Source organism: Carassius gibelio, chromosome A13, assembly GCF_023724105.1.
Source record: "Carassius gibelio isolate Cgi1373 ecotype wild population from Czech Republic chromosome A13, carGib1.2-hapl.c, whole genome shotgun sequence".
Taxonomy (NCBI): Eukaryota; Metazoa; Chordata; class Actinopteri; order Cypriniformes; family Cyprinidae; genus Carassius; species Carassius gibelio.
Genome location: NC_068383.1, coordinates 4,274,660 through 4,295,593, shown reverse-complemented (window position 1 = coordinate 4,295,593; position 20,934 = coordinate 4,274,660). Strand labels below are relative to the sequence as shown.

At 35.9% G+C, this 20,934-nt stretch overlaps 1 protein-coding gene across 1 annotated transcript; it reads right to left on the bottom strand.

The window, feature by feature from the left end:
- Positions 1-1,888: 1,888 nt before the first annotated feature.
- Positions 1,889-13,557, bottom strand: LOC128025924 (calcineurin B homologous protein 1). Its single transcript, XM_052612538.1, has 7 exons — positions 13,221-13,557; positions 11,128-11,195; positions 8,358-8,443; positions 7,371-7,498; positions 6,527-6,588; positions 5,534-5,656; positions 1,889-4,795 (listed from the first exon to the last, which is right to left on the bottom strand). Exons 1-7 carry the CDS (start codon positions 13,285-13,287, stop codon positions 4,742-4,744), a joined length of 588 nt encoding a protein of 195 aa, XP_052468498.1. The 5' UTR covers positions 13,288-13,557; the 3' UTR covers positions 1,889-4,741.
- Between the last annotated feature and the right edge of the window lie 7,377 nt (positions 13,558-20,934).

Genomic DNA, 20,934 nt, shown 5'->3' with positions numbered 1-20,934 from the left:
AGTCTCTTCTGTTAATCATGGCTGCATTTATTTGACCAAAGATAGAGAGAAAAAACCCAGTAATGTTGTAAAATATTATTACTATTTAAAATAATGGTTTTCTGTTTTCATATACTTTAATATATAATTAATTTCTGTGATGCAAAGTTGAATTTTCATTAGCCATTATGCTCCAGTCTTCAGTGTCACATGATCCTTCAGAAATCATTCTAATATGCTGATTTATTATCAATGTTGAAAACACTTGTGCTGCTTAATCATCATCATGTGACACTGCAGACTGGAGTAATGATATGATACCGAAAATTCAGTTTTGCTTTACAGGAATAAATTAAAAGTATATTGATATAGAAAAACATTATTTTAAAATGCAATATTTCACAATATTGTTTTTTCTCTATTTCTAATCAAATAAATGCAGCCTTGAGGAGCAGAATAGATAGAATTATAAAACATCACAAATCGTATTAATTCCAAACTTTTAAACGGCGGTGTACGAAAGACATGAAGATTTTAACTTGATTTACAAAACAGATTAAATTAATTCATATTTAAATGAAGTGACCCTGTAACAATCACCCTCATTCTTAAAATGCTTTTACAAACCTGTTTTATTTCTATGAAGTCAATCCACAAAAGACTAGGTGAAAGAAGTTATTTTTACACTTTTGTAACATTTGTATCGATGAGTAGATGCAGAATAGAGGCTGATGTTGATGGGGTGGATTGGTTCTCACATGTAAATGTGAAAACTGGAGACAAAAGAATATTGATTAGGGGCTTATCAATGTGTTTCTCACAGGGCAAGAGTGTGAATGTAAGAAGACGACGAAGACAAAAGAAGCATAAATGGGGCAGTTTACAATGTGTCTGGCACAGGACAATTGATGAATTGTGAACGCTGGTAGATCACCAGTCTGCTTTGTTTAGGTCTCCTCAATACTCTTAGGAAATGCTTCAAAAAAGCAGAAGAAAAATTCTACTGCAATGTCAGTTTTTGTAGACTAGAGAAATCACCGTGCTTCATAAATCTGAAGTGGAAAGGGTTACATATTTGCTTGTTTTTTAATCAGACAACCTTTGCTAAATGTTATTTGTAAGCATTTTAAAGGTTTCATTTGTGAAAAGCTTTACATTTATTCACAAAATGAAAATATTGAATACAAGCGTTAAAATATTTATGTATTCTCATATTTTTGGTCAGTGTTGTTACAGGCTTCTACGTTTGCTATTTGCAATAGGTACTATTTACTTATTTTTTTTATTTTTATTTTTATATTTTAAGTTAGTTTGACCTGCAAACATAATAATTGCTCATATTAATAGTAGTATATGGAACCCACAAAAATAAAAAAAAATTAAAACATGAAAATGTTTTTCTCCAATGTATTGGATTTTGTTGTCTTATACTTTGCTATTTTACTGTTAATTATAGGAGCATTTAAAATAATGTAAAATAGCTATAATTACCCATTGTACACATAGATATCACAGAAATAAATCAATTTAATAGAGTTATTAGAATTGGTATTGAAAGTATTGGTCTTGATACTTAGAACTGTGTTCAGATTTAAATAAGTGTCATCACCCATTACTCTTTCACTAGATACACCCGAGGAAACTACACAATCACGTCATCCATCTGAGAAATCTGTAACTCAGACAAAATATTAGCTCAGACAACGTCATAGGTCAACTGAACATCGCATTTCCTAATGATGCAAGCGCTCAAAAGAACTTGTGCATCTAAAATACTGCTTTTACATCCAAGGAATGCTTGCTTTCATTTTGGGCATGGAACGGTTTTCACAATTTCTCCAAATTTGTTTTAGTCTGCAGACCACACCAGAGGGAGTTGCATCACAAAAGACCAGGGAATCATGGCACATTTGATTTGAATCAATTTATTTGAATCATGGCACTTTTTATTTGAATCAAAACCATACATGACTTTATCACAGAGTCCACATCTCAAGTATATGTCATGATTATTACACTTAATGAGATCCTTTCATTTTTGCTCTCAGGAAAGCTTATTTTAAATCAGACTTATTTAAAGGGGACATAGGATTACATTTTCACTCCATTTTTTACGTTTTGCATTAATTTAGGTTTCTGGAGTGTCTGCAAGCTCAGAAAAGTTTGTTATGGGCTGTCCGAGTCTGAAACGATCATCCAGTGAGCGGTTTCAATTTTCAACCAGTTTCTACCAGGGATGTAACGATTCACTCAACTCACGATTCGATTTTCTAATTTTCTTCACAAAATGAGATTGAAGACATTATACAGTAAATGAAAAGGTATTGTTTTATTAGGCTGCACGTTTCTTTGCGAAGTTGAAATATAACAAAACGAAATTGAAATTTAAAAAGCAAGTTACACAAATAAAATAAATCTCTTAATATGTACAAACTAAGGCTTTGTGTCTGTGCTCTTTCCATTTTAAAATCCGAGGCAACCACTGGATTTTAATCACGATCCAAACAAGGATGCAGCATACATGTAGCATGAGTAGTTTTTAATCTAAGTTAGACTGTATAATTTCAAAATTTTAATCAAAAACAGAATGGTCTAGGTTTAGTTTTATGAAACTATACTACATAAAACGCATTTGAGCGTAACGGCAGATGAGAGATGCAGATACACTCTCTGCCAGCAGGTGGCGCTTATGAACTGCAATGATACAGCGTTTCCTGGGTTAACGCTGTAAACAAATGAAATTCAACTTATCAGCACTACTTTCATATGAATTGTTCAGAGGCAAGACGAAAAGAAAATACCAGGGAAACTTTTCTAAAGACAGAAAGTTCCCTTCAGAGATACATTCACATAAACTCCTACTCCAATTGTATCAACATTTATTTTGGCATCTAAACCAATTAGAATTGTGACATATTTGAATTGATTTTTGGTTAATCGTTACATCCCTAGTTTCTATGTAGATATAAAGCTATTTGAGTGAGACCACCCCCCGAGCCTTATACATATATACTCTGGTGTCTTGTGAGGACACGTCCCACGGAAGAGAAGGGCGGGGTGAGCAGTAGCTCATTATCATTTAAAGAGACATGCACCAAAACGAGTCACTTTGAACAGAGACCAGGAAAAAGGGTGTTGTTTTACACAACCACGGAGGAATTTTAACAAAGGCATGTTACAGACATTTCATGAAGACCCTCAAGAATTATACCAACTTGTTGAAAACAGGCATCCGAAGTCCCCTTTAAGAAATCTGTACATAAAACAAGAATCCGCAAGAAGCTCAGCAGAAATTCAAGTACCCGTGAATGACACGCGGATTTAATTGTAGCATTGATCAAATAATCAGTGTTTATATCCAGCAAGGACACAGGCACAAAACTTTGATTTTGTTCTTATATAAAGCAAAGACAAAAAGCGCTAAAATGCAACAGATTGTTGCTTCCACCCTGAATGACCTAAGTATGAATAACTGACAGAACAGCACAGTGATTTAGGAGGGATGTGATGCATGTCAACTCTGAGAACATGTGTCAGATAGAACAAATCACACCCACCCAACATTAAATCACTGGTTAGTTTTGAAATTGACTGGACTGAATGAACAACAGCTGAAACTGAGAAGTGAGTAATATCTGCACATTAAGAGAATTGCAAAGATTTTTTCTTTTTCTGAAGGAAGAGAGTGGTGTTTGGCTGTGCAGATTCTAAGGGTGAACCAGATGTTTGTTTTCCAGTCTAAATTAAAAAAGTCCATGCAGCACAAGTTTCTAATATATTCTGGTCCCTCTATATCTCGAGGCCATCCTTAAAATGTTATCATCTGCCTGGCAAAAAAATAAGATACAGATGAAAGGTGCATAATTTCAATTCGCAAAAATGCTAGTGTGAAACACATCTTCTACTGTTTTAGGGTTAGTATTTCGTAGTCAGGTCAAATTGGGATGCTCAAACATATCTTAGTTAACACGCATCCCCCTAAATAATTTAATCTGAGACTTGACTATGCATACATGATTTAAAAGAGAAATGGGCGTGTAGAATAACTTAATTTAAAGACTTAACTGACCTGATTTTCTTCTGTTTATCTCTTCAAAACCATTCCACTCCCTCTTACATGTTGACTTACAATCATTATCACTTACAAGAAGAAAAAACACCCTAAAAAATGATTTGAGAGGTATTTTTGAGGGCGACATATCATTTTCTCAGGTGATAAGTAAAGTGTAACATGGAAATTCCTTAGAAACGAGATTGTGAATTACTGAAGTATCAGATTTGGCCTTTAATAGGTCAGTTCAGCCAAAAATAAAAATTAAGCCATAAATTACTCACCCTGGAGTCATCCAATTTTTGAATTTGTCTAAAAAGAAGAAAGTCATATACACCAAAGATGACTTCAGGGTGAGTAATTTATGGCTTAGTTTTCATTTTTGGCTGAACTAACCCTTTAAGAAGGTGACTAAATGGACATTACAAGAAGCACCCGTCAGTATCAATATCAATTACAGCCTCCCCATTGGGAAAGTTTTAATTAACTGATTTCACAGCTGGAATAAATATAATTTTAACATATGTGAGTACCCACTCTTCTGATGCAAAAGCAACTCAAGAGTGACAGGTGATTGGAACAAATGTAACCATGACAACACAATCATGTTTATAAAGGATGTATCCGCCCACAGAGAGAAGAGTCAGGGGGCGTGTCTTATCTCCATCGACACTGATGGGCTCCAATCAGAGTTCACAGCGCGTTTGGTTTTCAGTGAAGGAAGCGGATGCTCATCTTCTGTTCCACATCCACTTTTTCCAGTACCTGAGGTATGAAATAGGGTTTTTGAAAATCAATAAACTACTCCCAAACAAACTTTGGAATCATTTAATCACTTTCATGTCATTTTGACCCTGTTGCTTTCCTGTGTCAAAAGAGAAAAAAAAAATAGCATTCTATCACTGGCTGACCAATGGATCCTCTGCAGTGAATGGGTGCCGTCAGAATGAGAATCGAAACAACACAACAATCCACACAAATCCAGTCCAACAATTAACGTGCTGTGAAGCCCAAAGCTGTGTTTGTAAGAAACAAATCCATCATTATATAGTTTTAACTTCATACAATTACTTCCAGCTAAAAACAAGTCCTCTATCCATAATTTTGCTTTCTCCAGTGAAAAAAGTAATCTAGTCCAAATCAGGAGAGAAATATAGACATATCAAGCACTGTTTACAAGTGAAAACAGTTCTGAACTAATATTTGGTGGATTTTGTTATGACAGGAGAACAGCAGCAGTTTTTTATTAAAACATTTATGATGGATTTGTTGCTTACAAACAGGCAACTTCTCACTTCACAAGATGTTAATTAATGGACTGGAGTTTTGCAGATTACTTGTGGATGAATGTGATATTTTTAATCAGCAGTTTAGCCTCTCATTCTGATGGTACCCATTCACTGCAGAGGATCCACTGGTGAGCAAGTGATGGAATGCTACATTTCTCCAAATGTGTTCCCATGAAGAAACAAACTCATCTACATCTTGGATTCACTTCATTACCTTGGTGAACTCGCTGAAGGAGATACACATGTCTCCGTTAGTGTCAGCTTCCTGGATGGTTCTGTCTGCAATGCTTCCAAGTTGCTCGTCAGAAATATTCACGCCTACCATCATTCTCAGCACCTAGAAAACAAGCAAGTCTGAGTAAGTGTTGGAATTTCTTTTTTTTCTTTCTTTTTTTTACATAATTATTTGATGCCATCCAGTGGCTCAACACTAGACTACAATTCTCTATGCATGCATTTTTACAAATGACTTGTTTCATGCCAAATCAAACTTTTTCTGATCTCCCGAGGTTCACATCTACTGAAACAAAGTTGCAACGTACACTGCATTATATAATGCTTGTAAAGTTTATTTTTTAACAATAGATCTATCTTTCAGATATTTTGAATCTATCAAAATTTATAGAAGCTTTTCAAAGAGGCTATAAAAAATAAAACAAATAAAAAAATAAAAAAACCTTGGGACACTTAAACCCTATATTGAGGACAACAAACCTGTTTAGGTGGAGCAAAGTGAAAGTCTGAACTTCACAGGGTAAAAATATAGGGATGTTAAGTTAAATATTATGCCCCAAAGGAAATCAGCAGAAGGAAAAGCATTTTCACAGACTTGTGGAAAGATTACATACTGGAATGATAATTGCAAAATTGCAAACAGTCTCATAGGTTTGTTTTCTTTAAAAATCTAGTACTATGCAAAAGCATAGAGAAATCCAGGTTAAAATATAATTGTAGAAAAAAAAAAGTTTAATTATTTCCATGTTTGAAAGTAAAGGAAAAAATAACATATTCCTGAAAGCCCCTGAATCTGATCTACTGAAATCCAGCTGCGATGGGGTTTCCGAGTCTAACAGAGGCACTTCTGTGAACATAAACAGCTGGTTTCAGATGGCAAGGTCAGCCGAGTCAGTGCTTCATTGTTCAGAGGGTACAGAACATTCCTTTGTCTCTCATATCAGAGCGCTTCGGTCATCTATGATTCTCTTACCTGCAGCAGCTCGTCTCTGGAGATCTTGTCGTCTCTGTCAAGGTCATACAACTGGAAAGCGACTGCAAAGAAAGAAGAGATAATCACAATATTATTAAAAGCTTTTAAGTTGCAACACTTTATACTAGATGCATAGATACATCGCAAGGCCTGGCAGCAGAGAACAGGGTTCTGAAGCGGAGATTAAGAGCAGCTAAAGCATGTTTGACAACATCATTACCAGGATCAGTTCAAGTTCCCTTAGCGGAAATGACTTTGAAATGGTTTTGAAGTTACTATGATGATGGATTGTACCATTAATAATATCTGGTTGGTCAATATTTCTTACATTTGTATTTTCTATTGTATTTGACCATTATGTTTCGCTAAACGCGTTTTGAAATCATTCCTTGTCTTGAGACTTTTTAAATTTAGTGGCATTTGACATAGTAAGTTCAATTCATTCCTGTGAATCACTTTGCAGAAATATACCATATGTACACTATGCTACAAAAGTCTGGAATCGGCAAGATTTTTTGTTTTTCAAAGAAATCTTGGTAAAGGCTCACCAAGGCTGCATTTATTTTACTTAAAATGCAGTAAACATTATATTTTTGTAATATTTTAAAAGACCTTTTTTTCTATTTGAATATATTGTAAATTTATTTCTGTGATCAAAGCTGAATTTTCAGCAACATTACTCCAGTCTTCAGTGTCCTTCAGAAATCATTCTGACATGCTGATTTGCTGCTCACGAAACATTGGTCTTGTCATTATTAATATTGACAATGGTTGTGCTGCACAATATTTTTGTGGAAACGATCAAAACCTTGACATTAATATGAGGTGTTTGAGTTGAACTCACAGTGGAGTTTGTTGGTCCTGCTGTTGAGCGGCTCACCAGATATCATGTCTTTGTTTTTCTCATTATCCTCCACAGGACGGAAATGAGCCAATGTCCTCATGAAGCCCCTAAAGTTCACCTGATCCTCACTGAGATGCATGAGAATGAGAGAGAGAGAGAGACTTTAAATCTGGTGTCCAGACCAGCTCCCTGATACCTAAATATGGAAACTGCTGTCCTACTTTAGACTCCTACTTTAGAATGAGGTTTTTCACTGACATGACCGCAATGGTTTCTTTCACACTTTAGGGAATTTGAGCTCATGGTAACATTCAAACACCATGAAGACACCAATAACTCATGCAACAGGCTCTGTGTTTTGACAGAGTTATGATAGAGTTTGCAGAAGTTATTGAACGTTACATAATACAGTAATGTTATTACAGCCAAAAATTCACAAAAACAATGAAACTACACCCTCTGAGAAATCCAGATGAATCTAATGAAAGCGATCAAGAATTTTCTCCCAAAAGTAAAAAAACAAAACAATTAAATACAATTATTTTGCATAAAAAAAGAAAGATACTTTGATATTTTTAAACCATAATGCATTGTGACATTATTTCCATCACTCTTAACCATTTTCATCATTTTTCAACATGTCTTGGTAAGCATAAAAGACTAGTGTGTAAATATATATTTATAAATAAAACTTATTTGTCATGAAAACAATGTCACAATGCAAAAAATAAATAAAAAATGAGAGATTAATTTTTTGCTTTTAGTGTGCTATACAGACACACATATCTTCTTTTAATATTACCAATTTTGTCTTTCTTTTCCATTTAATTTTATTTCCTCCTTTTCATTAATTTATGCAAATTGTTGTTCACTTGTTGTTTGTCGTATAAGCTGAAAAGAAGTATTCAATCAAATCTGTGTGTATACAGTACTGGTGCAATAAAAGATCAGTCTGATGTTTCAAAAGTCTTATGAGATGTTCCTCACCCCTCTGGGAAGAAGGCATTTATTATCCGATCACCAAGAGGATTTATGGCCAACTCAGGAATCCTCTGGAAGTCTTCTCGGCTGAGGTGGAGGAAAAGAGAGAAAGGGAGGGGTTATTATACGACTTGACATTGGATCATTTAATGTGTAATAAAGCAGGAATGCCTATCCCTAATTCTGTGAAAATGGGATATCTACCCTTTTACAAGGCTGATATGAGCAATACTGAATATGATTACTGTGCAGACAGCTCTATTAGAACTCTAATCACATTACAATAATCAAAAGGCAGTTGAGTACTGGATTATTTCGGGGAGTAACCTTCAGAGGAACAAGGAAGGTCATGGACACACCACATTCAGAGGACACACACCTCACCCTGAGACTGTTTACTGTTCAAACACAAGAGCTTGAGTCTCTGTCTCAGTCTGACGGATGTTTAGGGTCACAACACGTACAGCTGGTCAACAACACTGTTGAAGTTTTTATATGAAGCGTTTCGCTGAGGGTGTTTGTTGACCTAACCATCATCTGAGGATGTTGCCATTTAAAACTAACAATTATAACAAGAACACAAACTGTGACCTCAGCATATTTGGTAAACCGAATGAGTTCAGTGTCATAAGACATGCCACAAAAATGCTTTACAAAAGTGTCAGTTTCCAAGAACAAAGTTAATTATACACTACTATACAAAAGTTTGGGGGGTTGTTTTTGAAAGAAGTCTATAATTCTCAACAAGGCTGCATTTTTGATAAAAAATACAGTAAAATAATCTGGAATAATCAGAAATATTTTTACAATTTAGAATAACTGTTTTCTATTTGAATTTGTTGTAAAATGTAATTTAATTCAGTGGGGCAAAACTGAATTTTCAGCATTATTACTCCAGTCTTCAGAGTCACATGATCCTTCAGAAATCATTCTAATATGTCGATTTGCAGTTCAAAAACATTTCGTATTATCATCAATGTTGAAAAGAACTATGCTGCATCATATTTTTTTTCAGGATTCTTTGCTGAATAAAACAAAACAAAAGAACAGCATTTATTTGAAATATAAATATTTTGTAACATTACTGGCACTTTTAATAAATGTAATGATCCTTGCTGAATAATAGTATTTATAAATAAAAAATCCAATAATAATAATAATAAAAAACGACCCCAAAATTTTGAATGATGGTATAGGTTTGAAAATTTCTCTAGATTCACTAATTTACAGCTCAGACAAACTACTTGTGGTTTGCCTTGGTGTTTTTTTTTTTTTTTTTTTTTTTTTTTTTTTAAATACAAGGCTCGACAATCACTAGCTTGACATCCCGGGGCTATCGTCCTTGACTCACATTGTTCACTCATGTGTCGGTGTGAAATGGATCGTAGTTGATCATTTGCACGTGTTTCTAAGTCTAGCTGATTTAAACATTCAAGCACTTATTCAAAGAATTCCATTTTGTACAATTTGGTTCTGTGTTGGTGCAAACACAGAATTGATTCCTCTTTCACGTCTCCTTGTGTGTGAATGGACAAATAAATACAAAATTATCATCTTGACAATCATCTCCTGCTGTTCCATAAGCGCCACCTGCTGTCAGAGAGTGATATTCGTGTCTCATTCAGCCCGTCTGCTGTTTTTGTTTCATGCAGATATGTTTTAGGTAGTAAAGTTTCACAAAGATAAAGTCAGATCATTCTTATTTTGCTTCAAACTTTCGAAACTGTACAATCTAATTACAATCGAAGCGACATGTATTGATCATCTTTGTTTGGATTGTAATTAAAGAAGGAGTGGTTGGCTCTGATTTTAAATGGAAAGAGCACAGACAAAGCCTTTGTTTATATGAAAATGACATTTCATTTATATTATTTATTTATTGATTTGACTTGGTATTCGATTTTAAATTGTTAGTTTTATTATTTGACAAAGAAACGTGCAGCATTTTGTTTATAAATAATAAAAAGAAAAGTTTACATTTATAATTTGTCATCTTATTTTGCTAAAAAAATTGTGAGAAAATTGTATGGTGAAAACCGTATCATGAATCGTATCGTATTGTGAGTTGAGTGAATCGTCACATCCCTATAGTTTTTGTGTCATCGAAGTAAAGTTTTCTTTAAATAATAAAGAACCAATTATTTTGGCTCACCCGAATACTATTTTTATTTTTTGAAATGCACAAAAATAAAACATATTGCAATAATTGTGGATTTGTGGGATAAATGAGCTATAAATGCACTACTGATGCTGCATTTACCACTGAGTTTTAATCATCACTACTGTGCCTCTGCTTTCTCATCATCCTTGTAACAACCTTCGATCGATCACACTCATAGTGTGTACAGAGGTCACTCTGGTTATGAGGACACACACAGAGGACATTACGCAAACAATTTGGCACAAGGAAATACATGCTTCATAATTGTCCTTGAGTTTCCTCTTTTACAAGGAATATTTACAATAAAAGTCGTATTTTTAGCAGTGTAATAAGAAACAAGACTTTCCTGGTAGTCAAAACTCAAACACTGATCTAGTCATTTCTTAACATATTAACTTGCAAAGCCTGAGGCTGGCGTGAACTGTGAATGTTTACCAGAGCGCCCAATTACAATCAAACTCAAAGGATGTTCATTAAATGCTAGCGTGCAGACATAACCCAGCTGCTTGAGTAATATTTTGCTTCCTCATGGGCCAAAGGTATTTCAACATCTCACTGTTAAAGTTCAGTATTACCCAACAACTCATCTAACACAGAGTGCATGTGGTACCTGAGCGCTCCGTTCTCTCCTTTATCGAGACTGTGAAAGCGGCTGTAGAGGCGAGTGATCTGACTGTGGGAGACTGGAACACACAAACACAGCAAGGTCTGGTTAAGGACACGAAACATTCAAGTCACAGATGTGATCAGAAGACTGACAGTACTGGCTGAAAGCTTATCAGCATGACCTAACACACAAGACAAGAGATAGCGAGCATCGTATATCACAGGAAGAGTTATTATCAACTTGAGATCAGTGTAGACAGGATTTACAAGACTATTTAGACACACAATCTGTCAAGCTTAAACGTTGAAACAAACTATTTGATGATGACGGTTTGTGGACCGCGGTCTTAAAGTCATTCCACAGATTTTCATGGGGTTTAAGTCTGGGCTCTGACTACGAGATGCAAGGACATCTCCTTCAACCACTGTCAGCTCAGTTTTGCTGTGTGTTTTGGGTCATTGTCATGTCAGAAGGTAAACCTTCTTCCCATTGACAACCTTCTGGCAGATTTTCCTCAAGATTTAGATTTTACCCCATCCATTTTTTCTTCTATCCTGATTCCTGACAAGTGCTCCAGTCCCTGCTGAAGAGAAACACCCCCATAACAGGATAATACCCCCTCCATACTTTACTGGAGGACTGCGGTTATTTGGATGGTGAGCTGTACGATCGTGGCTTTTTGCTTTTTCTGCTTTGGGAGCTGCTTTGGCAAGAGAATGTATTCTTGGAAAGTGGTATAAATAACCCATTGTTTGCCCATTTTACCGCATTACAGCCAGTTACTGACTACATCAGTGGAATATCTTCCACAACACATCAGACTTTGATCAGCAGTGCTTAGAGTAAATGAAGTGAATGAATGCAGAACCATCCCACATGATGAAGGAAATCACGCAGTGACGTTCTGCCAAGAGTTAAAACCCAACCACAAAAAGAGTGACATCCTGGGTTCTGCCCCGTATGTTTTCACACCGGCAGACAAGAGTGAAAAAATAAATAATTTTTTTTTTTTTTTTTTTTTACAAGAGGCAGAGCACTTAATGTGGCTTTAAAGGAATGTAGTAAATCTGGGCTGCCAAGAACAAAAAAGGGAACATGTAAACACATGCGTACAAGTCTTGGTATTTGAAATGTTGAAATATTAACAGCTGTTCAAAATAATCTAACAGACCGCTTAAGGACCTTTTGAGCTTGGTTTATGTGGTCTGCAAAATAAAGACTAACATATAACCCATACAGCCCCAATAATGTATAAACCATATCCCCAGTCTATTTCTAGATATTGTGGAGGTGGACGTTTTTCTCCATGTGGTTCATCAGTACAGAAAGCCGCAGCATTGAGAGACTGGAAAATGCTGCTTTTCTTGACCCTCTTACCAATTATTCAAGATTTTGTAAACCTCTAATCCAGCGGCAGGTGTAAATGGTAAAATATAATTATTTTCATCAACGCAATCAGTGATGTTATAGAAGAACAATTTTGGGTTACCCTAATAACATTTCAGCTAACAGTTTTCAATAGAACCATTTTTCTATTAGTGTGAGGAACATTTTAATAGTCTGAAGAACCTGTTGTGCAATGGGAAGATTCCATAGATGCTAAAGGTAAAAAAAAAGTTTGACAGATGCAAAATATAAAAAGAATATAAATGTAATTGTAAATGTCGGACTAATGACAAACAAATAATCTAATCATATATATATATATATACACATACACACATACACACACACACACATAAAGATAGATAGATAGATAGATAGATGTAATTAATCTATAAGGAAGGGAATCTTAGATACTGTAACTAACGTTAATGTTTTCCCTTTTCTCAAGTAATAAGCGAGCGTACAAACTGCAAGCACAATAATCCATAAACAAGAACGAACAAATGCGGTTTAAAAGATGGAGTGTAGTCATATGTCACAAAACAGGACATAAAACACTTCCCTAAAACTACTTCATGACAACTAACGTTACCCAATGAGACAGCTTTGTTACATTAACGCATGTGTCATCATCATAATCCATAACTCTCTAGCGATGTAAATGGTATCGATATAACCCAAACCCTTTATTAATCCACCCCAAAACGCCACTTACATCCAGTTTCTTTCTTGATTTCGTCGATGTCCTCTTCTCTGAGTAAAGATGAAGCTCTGGAGCCCATGACTGCTGTTTCTCCTGTAACGTTAGATCAGCTCGAGCTAACGCATTAAATCCACTCGTTATCACTTAACACAGAGCTCTATAAACCTGTCGGATGATAAGTCAGCCTACACAACTGTCTGTCCGGCGTTACTAACCTCCAGCTTCTTAATTACAACCGGAACAGGCAAGATCCCAAACAGATCTACGTTAAATAAAGGAAGAGTTTGAAAGGCTAAGCTAAAGGTAGGTCGCAGTAGATCCACATGACGTCTGCAAATGCGCGGTGCATACGCCTACAGAATAACGCGCTATGATTGGTCGGTGCGGCTGTCTGTTAAGTGAGCGGGATTTAAAGGGCCAGGCGTGTTTTCTGCTGAGGGTGGAACACAAAATTGTCCCTACGTTGAATAAAGCAGGTAAGAGTGACAGTGAAATGAAGATGTCATATCATTTAAATGAAACATATAGAAAATGTTTTAATAGTTTTAGCTTAACCCTGGTTCAGACATTTTAACTTTAATTGTAGCTCGTGACAAGAACACAATGGAAACAAAAGAACAAGAAAGTGCTGTGGTCAGATGAGAACAAAATTGAGCTCTTTGGCATTAACTCGATTTGCTGTTTTTCTGCTAAGGGTACAGGATGACTTCACCACATTGAGGGGCAAATGGACAAGACCATATACTGTAAAATCATGTCCCTACTAATATGCAGTGTCAATTAAATTGTCCCTATAGCAATAATTTTGATCAAACAATTAGATATATGTGTATAACCACTGTTGTTGTCAACAGGTCATAGCACTGACATGAGAAGTTACAGTAAATATGCTAGAAAACCACATGCTTTCAAGGACTTACATTTAATGCGTGTGTGGAATCAACTGAAGATTCACTTAAATGGTATGAGATGACTGGATGGTTTCAACTGATTTCATATTGAACTGTCACCAACAGAACTGCAGTGCTAAAACTACTGGTATTTAAAATAAGCTACAAACTCGATCACAATGCACAATGTTTCCATCTAAAATGCATTCTGAGGTGCAGCTTGTCATGTTAATTGTGTTTTCACTGGTCAGCAGTATGTGGAGACCAGGAAGTGACATGGGTTAGTTGAAACACTTCCAAGTTACAAATCATCTGATTTACTTCACTCATGCTTAGTTTAGTCCTCATTCCATATGTTATGAAGAAGTTCCCTACTAGGGCAGACACAGCAGATTTTAGAGGGTAAACCTATCATACTGACCCGAATATACATTTACAATGAATCATTTAGTAGACGCTTTTATCCAAAGTGAATTATAATTGAGAACAATAGAAGCAATCAAAATCAACAACAGTGGTGGACGAAGTACACAAATCAAGTACTTGAGTAAAAGTACAGATACGTATAATAAAATATTACTCCAGTAAAAATAAAAGTACTCCTTTTTCAATTTTACTCAAGTGAAAGTACAAAAGTACTAAATTTTTTATGTACTTAAGTAAAAAAGTACTGAAAGATAGATGTTTGCAATTTTATATAGGCTCATTTTATTTTATATCAGCACATGTTTTTTTTTTTTTTTTTTATAATCCTGCTGCTCAAAATACCTGGGATTTTTTCCAAAATAACCACTATATGGAGTCAAGATATATTTTTGTTGTTGATATGGACTACACTGATGAGAGTAATGTTAACTGTGAAACTTCCACTGTGATGTACCTGAGAGAAAACAGAGATGACCATCTGATTTTCACCAGTAAGAACAAAGTATTTTTAAGTTTGTTGTTTTACAGAACATCACAGTTATATATGACATGATAATAAGGCCTGAAGATTTTAAGGAAAATATAATTATATTTTCATACTGATTTTTTCCTTCTCAAACCTTGTCTGGGGTGTAAAAACACCACTGGCCAAACGGGGTGCATCTCTTCCCCTATTTGATAATTACTGTAGTTACCATGTTCTGAACATCACATCCTTTCTTTTCTCCCCAGATGTAATCTATATATATATATATAGAGCTCTACTGATGATTAAGTCTAGAGTGTGTCCACCTTTGTGTGTGGGTCCATGTACATGCTGAATCATTTTTTTTTAAAAAAGCCTCAAGTCCAAATATTCATTTATCACCAATTAACTGTTTGACAAACACTTCCTGCTTCGATGTCCAGATCTGAATTTAAAAAAATCTCAAACATGCTCCGATGTCCCGATCTGAATCAACCGAGTCGCGAACAGGTTCCCGAAGTGTCGATCTGAATCAACCGAGTCGCGAACAGGCTCCGAAGTGCCGATCTGAATCAACCGAGTCGCGAACATGCTCCGAAGTGCCGATCTGAATCAACCGAGTCGCGAACAGGTTCCGAAGTCCCGATCTGAATCAACCGAGTCGCGAACAGGCTGCGAAGTGCCGTTCTGAATCAACCGAGTCGCGAACAGGCTCCGAAGTGCCGATCTGAATCAACCGAGTCGCGAACAGGCTGCGAAGTGCCGTCCTGAATCAACCGAGTCGCGAACAGGCTCCGAAGTGCCGATCTGAATCAACGGAGTCGCGAACAGGCTCCGAAGTGCCGATCTGAATCAATAGAGTCGCGAACAGGCTCCGAATTGCCGATCTGAAAACTTCGACCAAAGAATGTAAAACAAAAAAAAAAAACTCAATTTCTCTAACTCTATACTCTAATAACTCTACAAATCTATGAAAGACTCAGATCACGTGTCTAAAAATAAATCGCTATAGGCTAGTAAAAGAGAAATAATAAGAGGAGTGAAGTTTCCTACCGTTCTGCTGTGTTTGGTCCTCACGCGCGTCTGACGCTCCGCGGCGCGTCTCCGCCCCTCACACGCGCGTTTACAGCGCTAAATTAATCCTCTTTGCTAATTACTATACATTTACTTCATTGTCAGCTCCAGGTACTTCATTTATTATTGTTCATTGAACTGTTTGAAACAAAAAAAGGTTGTATTTCAGTAATAATTCTAAATTATCAAAATAAAATATATAAAATAATGGTTTCTATTTTAATATCCTTTAAAATATAATCTATTTCTGTGATGTGCAGCTGTATTTTCAGCATCATTCCTCCAGTCTTCAGTGTCACATGATCTTTAGAAATCATGAAAATATGATGATTTATTATTAGAACTATTAATAGTTGTGCTACCAAATATTATTTTGGAATCTGTGATCTGTGAAAGTGTTTTAAAGTTTGTGGTTTTACAGAACATCACAGTTATAGATGACATTATAATAAGGCCTGAAGTTAGGAAGAACATTTTAAGGAAAATATAATTATATTTTCATAATGATTTTTTCCTTCTCAAACCTTGTCTGTGGTGTAAAAACACCCCTGGCCAAACGGGGTGCACCTCTTCCCCTCTTTGATAATTACTAGTTACCATGTTCTGAACATCACATCCTTTCTTTTGTCCCTAGATGTAATCTATATACATATATATTTATATAGGTGGTTGAATAAAAATATTTGGACATTATTTATAAAATTTACCTCAAGTTAGCACCAGCAAGCTTGTTAGATAGACATTTAGCATCAGCTACAATATTTACTTATTTTCAGTACTGTTATGAATAAACATTCATGTCTGTCTAACGTTACTCGTCTAGTTAATCCAAACAATATACATATTGAGTCGCGAACAGGCTCCGAAGTGCCGATCTGAATCAACCGAGTCGCGAACTGGCTCCGAAGTGCCGATCTGAATCAACCGAGTCGCGAACATGCTCCGAAGTCCCGATCTGAATCAACCGAGTCGCGAACAGGCTGCGAAGTGCCGTTCTGAATAAACCGAGTCGCGAACAGGCTGCGAAGTTCCGTTCTGAATCAACCGAGTCGCGAACAGGCTCCGAAGTGCCGATCTGAATCAACGGAGTCGCGAACAGGCTCCGAATTGCCGATCTGAATCAATAGAGTCGCGAACAGGCTCCGAATTGCCGATCTGAAAACTTCGACCAAAGAATGTAAAAAAAAAAAAAAAAACTCAATTTCTCTAACTCTATACTCTAATAACTCTACAAATCTATGAAAGACTCAGATCACGTGTCTAAAAATAAATCGATATAGTAAAAGAGAAATAATAAGAGGCGTGAAGTTTCCTACCGTTCTGCTGTGTTTGGTCCTCACGCGCGTCTGACGCTCCGCGGCGCGTCTCCGCCCCTCACACGCGCGTTTACATCGCTAAATTAATCATCTTTGCTAATTATTATACATTTACTTCATTGTCAGCTCCAGGTACTTCATTTATTATTGTTCATTGAACTGTTTGAAACAAAAAAAAGGTTGTATTTCAGTAATAATTCTAAATTATCAAAATATATAAAATAATGGTTTGTATTTTAATATCTTTTAAAATATAATCTATTTCTGTGATGTGCAGCTGTATTTTCAGCATCATTCCTCCAGTCTTCAGTGTCACATGATCTTTAGAAATCATGAAAATATGATGATTTATTATTAGAACTATTAATAGTTGTGCTACCAAATATTATTTTGGAATCTGTGATCTGTGAAAGTGTTTTAAAGTTTGTGGTTTTACAGAACATCACAGTTATAGATGACATTATAATAAGGCCTGAAGTTAGGAATAACATTTTAAGGAAAATATAATTATATTTTCATAATGATTTTTTCCTTCTCAAACCTTGTCTGTGGTGTAAAAACACCCCTGGCCAAACGGGGTGCACCTCTTCCCCTCTTTGATAATTACTAGTTACCATGTTCTGAACATCACATCCTTTCTTTTGTCCCTAGATGTAATCTATATACATATATATATATATATAGGTGGTTGAATAAAAATATTTGGACATTATTTATAAAATTTACCTCAAGTTAGCACCAGCAAGCTTGTTAGATAGACATTTAGCATCAGCTACAATATTTACTTATTTTCAGTACTGTTATGAATAAACATTCATGTCTGTCTAACGTTACTCGTCTAGTTAATCCAAACAATATACATATTGTGTCGCGAACAGGCTCCGAAGTGCCGATCTGAATCAACCGAGTCGCGAACTGGCTCCGAAGTGCCGATCTGAATCAACCGAGTCGCGAACATGCTCCGAGGTCCCGATCTGAATCAACCGAGTCGCGAACAGGCTGCGAAGTGCCGTTCTGAATCAACCGAGTCGCGAACAGGCTCCGAAGTGCCGATCTGAATCAACCGAGTCGCGAACATGCTCCGAAGTGCCGATCTGAATCAACCGAGTCGCGAACAGGTTCCGAAGTCCCGATCTGAATCAACCGAGTCGCGAACAGGCTGCGAAGTGCCGTTCTGAATCAACCGAGTCGCGAACAGGCTCCGAAGTGCCGATCTGAATCAACGGAGTCGCGAACAGGCTGCGAAGTGCCGTTCTGAATCAACCGAGTCGCGAACAGGCTCCGAAGTGCCGGTCTGAATCAACGGAGTCGCGAACAGGCTCCGAAGTGCCGATCTGAATCAATAGAGTCGCGAACAGGCTCCGAATTGCCGATCTGATAACTTCGACCAAAGAATGTAAAAAAAAAAAAAAAACTCAATTTCTCTAACTCTATACTCTAATAACTCTACAAATCTATGAAAGACTCAGATCACGTGTCTAAAAATAAATCGCTATAGTAAAAGAGAAATAATAAGAGGAGTGAAGTTTCCTACCGTTCTGCTGTGTTTGGTCCTCACGCGCGTCTGACGCTCCGCGGCGCGTCTCCGCCCCTCACACGCGCGTTTACAGCGCTAAATTAATCATCTTTGCTAATTATTATACATTTACTTCATTGTCAGCTCCAGGTACTTCATTTATTATTGTTCATTGAACTGTTTGAAACAAAAAAAAAAGGTTGTATTTCAGTAATAATTCTAAATTATCAAAATATATAAAATAATGGTTTGTATTTTAATATCTTTTAAAATATAATCTATTTCTGTGATGTGCAGCTGTATTTTCAGCATCATTCCTCCAGTCTTCAGTGTCACATGATCTTTAGAAATCATGAAAATATGATGATTTATTATTAGAACTATTAATAGTTGTGCTACCAAATATTATTTTGGAATCTGTGATCTGTGAAAGTGTTTTAAAGTTTGTGGTTTTACAGAACATCACAGTTATATATGACATTATAATAAGGCCTGAAGTTAGGAAGAACATTTTAAGGAAAATATAATTATATTTTCATAATGATTTTTTCCTTCTCAAACCTTGTCTGTGGTGTAAAAACACCCCTGGCCAAACGGGGTGCACCTCTTCCCCTCTTTGATAATTACTAGTTACCATGTTCTGAACATCACATCCTTTCTTTTGTCCCTAGATGTATACATACATATATATATGTATAGGTGGTTTAATAAAAAAATTTGGACATTATTTTTAAAAATTACCTTAGCACCAGCAAGCTTGTTAGCTAGACATTTAGCATCAGCTACAATATTTACTTATTTTCAGTACTGTTATGAATAAACATTCATGTCTGTCTAACGTTACTCGTCTAGTTAATCCAAACAATATACATATGTATAACATTACTGTTAATACACAATATAAAAACAGATGTCATGGTAGCATTTTAATAAAACTGTTAATATAACGGTAGCCGGGAATTTGGACATGCATGAGTTATTTTATTTAATCTGTGTTAGTTTAAGGTTATTTAATTTAATTTTTTAACCTAAAACACAGAGACGCTGATTGATGTGTCTGCGTTTGCACTGGAGCATTTCAGTGGGCTTAAACAGATCACTCTTTACAGCGGATTTAGTTCCCAAACAACTGACAATTTTGACCTAAATATGATTTTCAGTTACAATAATTAATCCTAAATTTCGACATTAATAACTTACTTTTAGCAACATCAGACGCACGCACGCTCACAAGATCTGCCGGTTCTTACTTCTGTAGACTCGCACTTAACGGTTCATTTGAATCAGTGAGTGGTCGACGCCAGAACAGCTGCAATCGGATCATTCTAATTCGTAAACGAATCGTTTGGTGCGATTCGCGATCCGATTAAAGTTTATTTTGAAAAGACTCAGTTCGTTCATGATGAATCAGACACCGCTTCTGCGTGTCGGAGCACGTCATATATTATAGGGAGTAACGATATGTTTTATGAAATGTAGTGAAGTTAAAAATACGATCTTATGCTTTGGAATGTAGTGAAGTAAAAGTAAAAGTTACTAAAAATAAAACTACTCCAGTAAAGTACAGATACTTGAAAAATTTACTTAAGTACAGTAACGAAGTAAAGCTACTCCGTTACTGTCCACAACTGATCAACAAGAGAACAACAACAGTGTACAAGTGTCATGACAAGTCTCAGATAGTGTAGTAGAGAACACATAGCCAGGTTTTTTTTTTCAAGAATATGATAGACAAGAAAAAAAAAAAAGAAAAGGTAAGTGCTAGTATAAGTTGGTTAAGTGCTGGCGATTGCGAGTGTAAACAAAAGAAAAAGCAAAACTTACAGCAGCATGAATCGTGATGTCATTAGCCTGACTGGAACCAACTTCCTCTGTAAATGATTTGAAAACCTAAGACAGTACTCAGATTTGAAGATTTTTTTTGGTAGGCTACTATGAGATGGATAGACTGAATGTTATAGGCCTATAATTCAGATGGGCTACCTGTTCTTTTTATGGTATATCTAAAATGTTAAATTTTTGATCGTCATTGTGATGG

Excerpts from the sequence above, each read along its gene's own strand:
- LOC128025924 (XM_052612538.1), bottom strand. The coding sequence starts at position 13,287 with ATGGGCTCCAGAGCTTCATCTTTACTCAGAGAAGAGGACATCGACGAA. Across the intron at positions 8,444-11,127 it reads ATAAAGGAGAGAACGGAGCG|CTCAGCCGAGAAGACTTCCA; the intron begins CTCAGGTACCAC and ends CTTTTCCTCCAC. Across the intron at positions 5,657-6,526 it reads CCAGAGACGAGCTGCTGCAG|GTGCTGAGAATGATGGTAGG; the intron begins GTAAGAGAATCA and ends CTTGTTTTCTAG.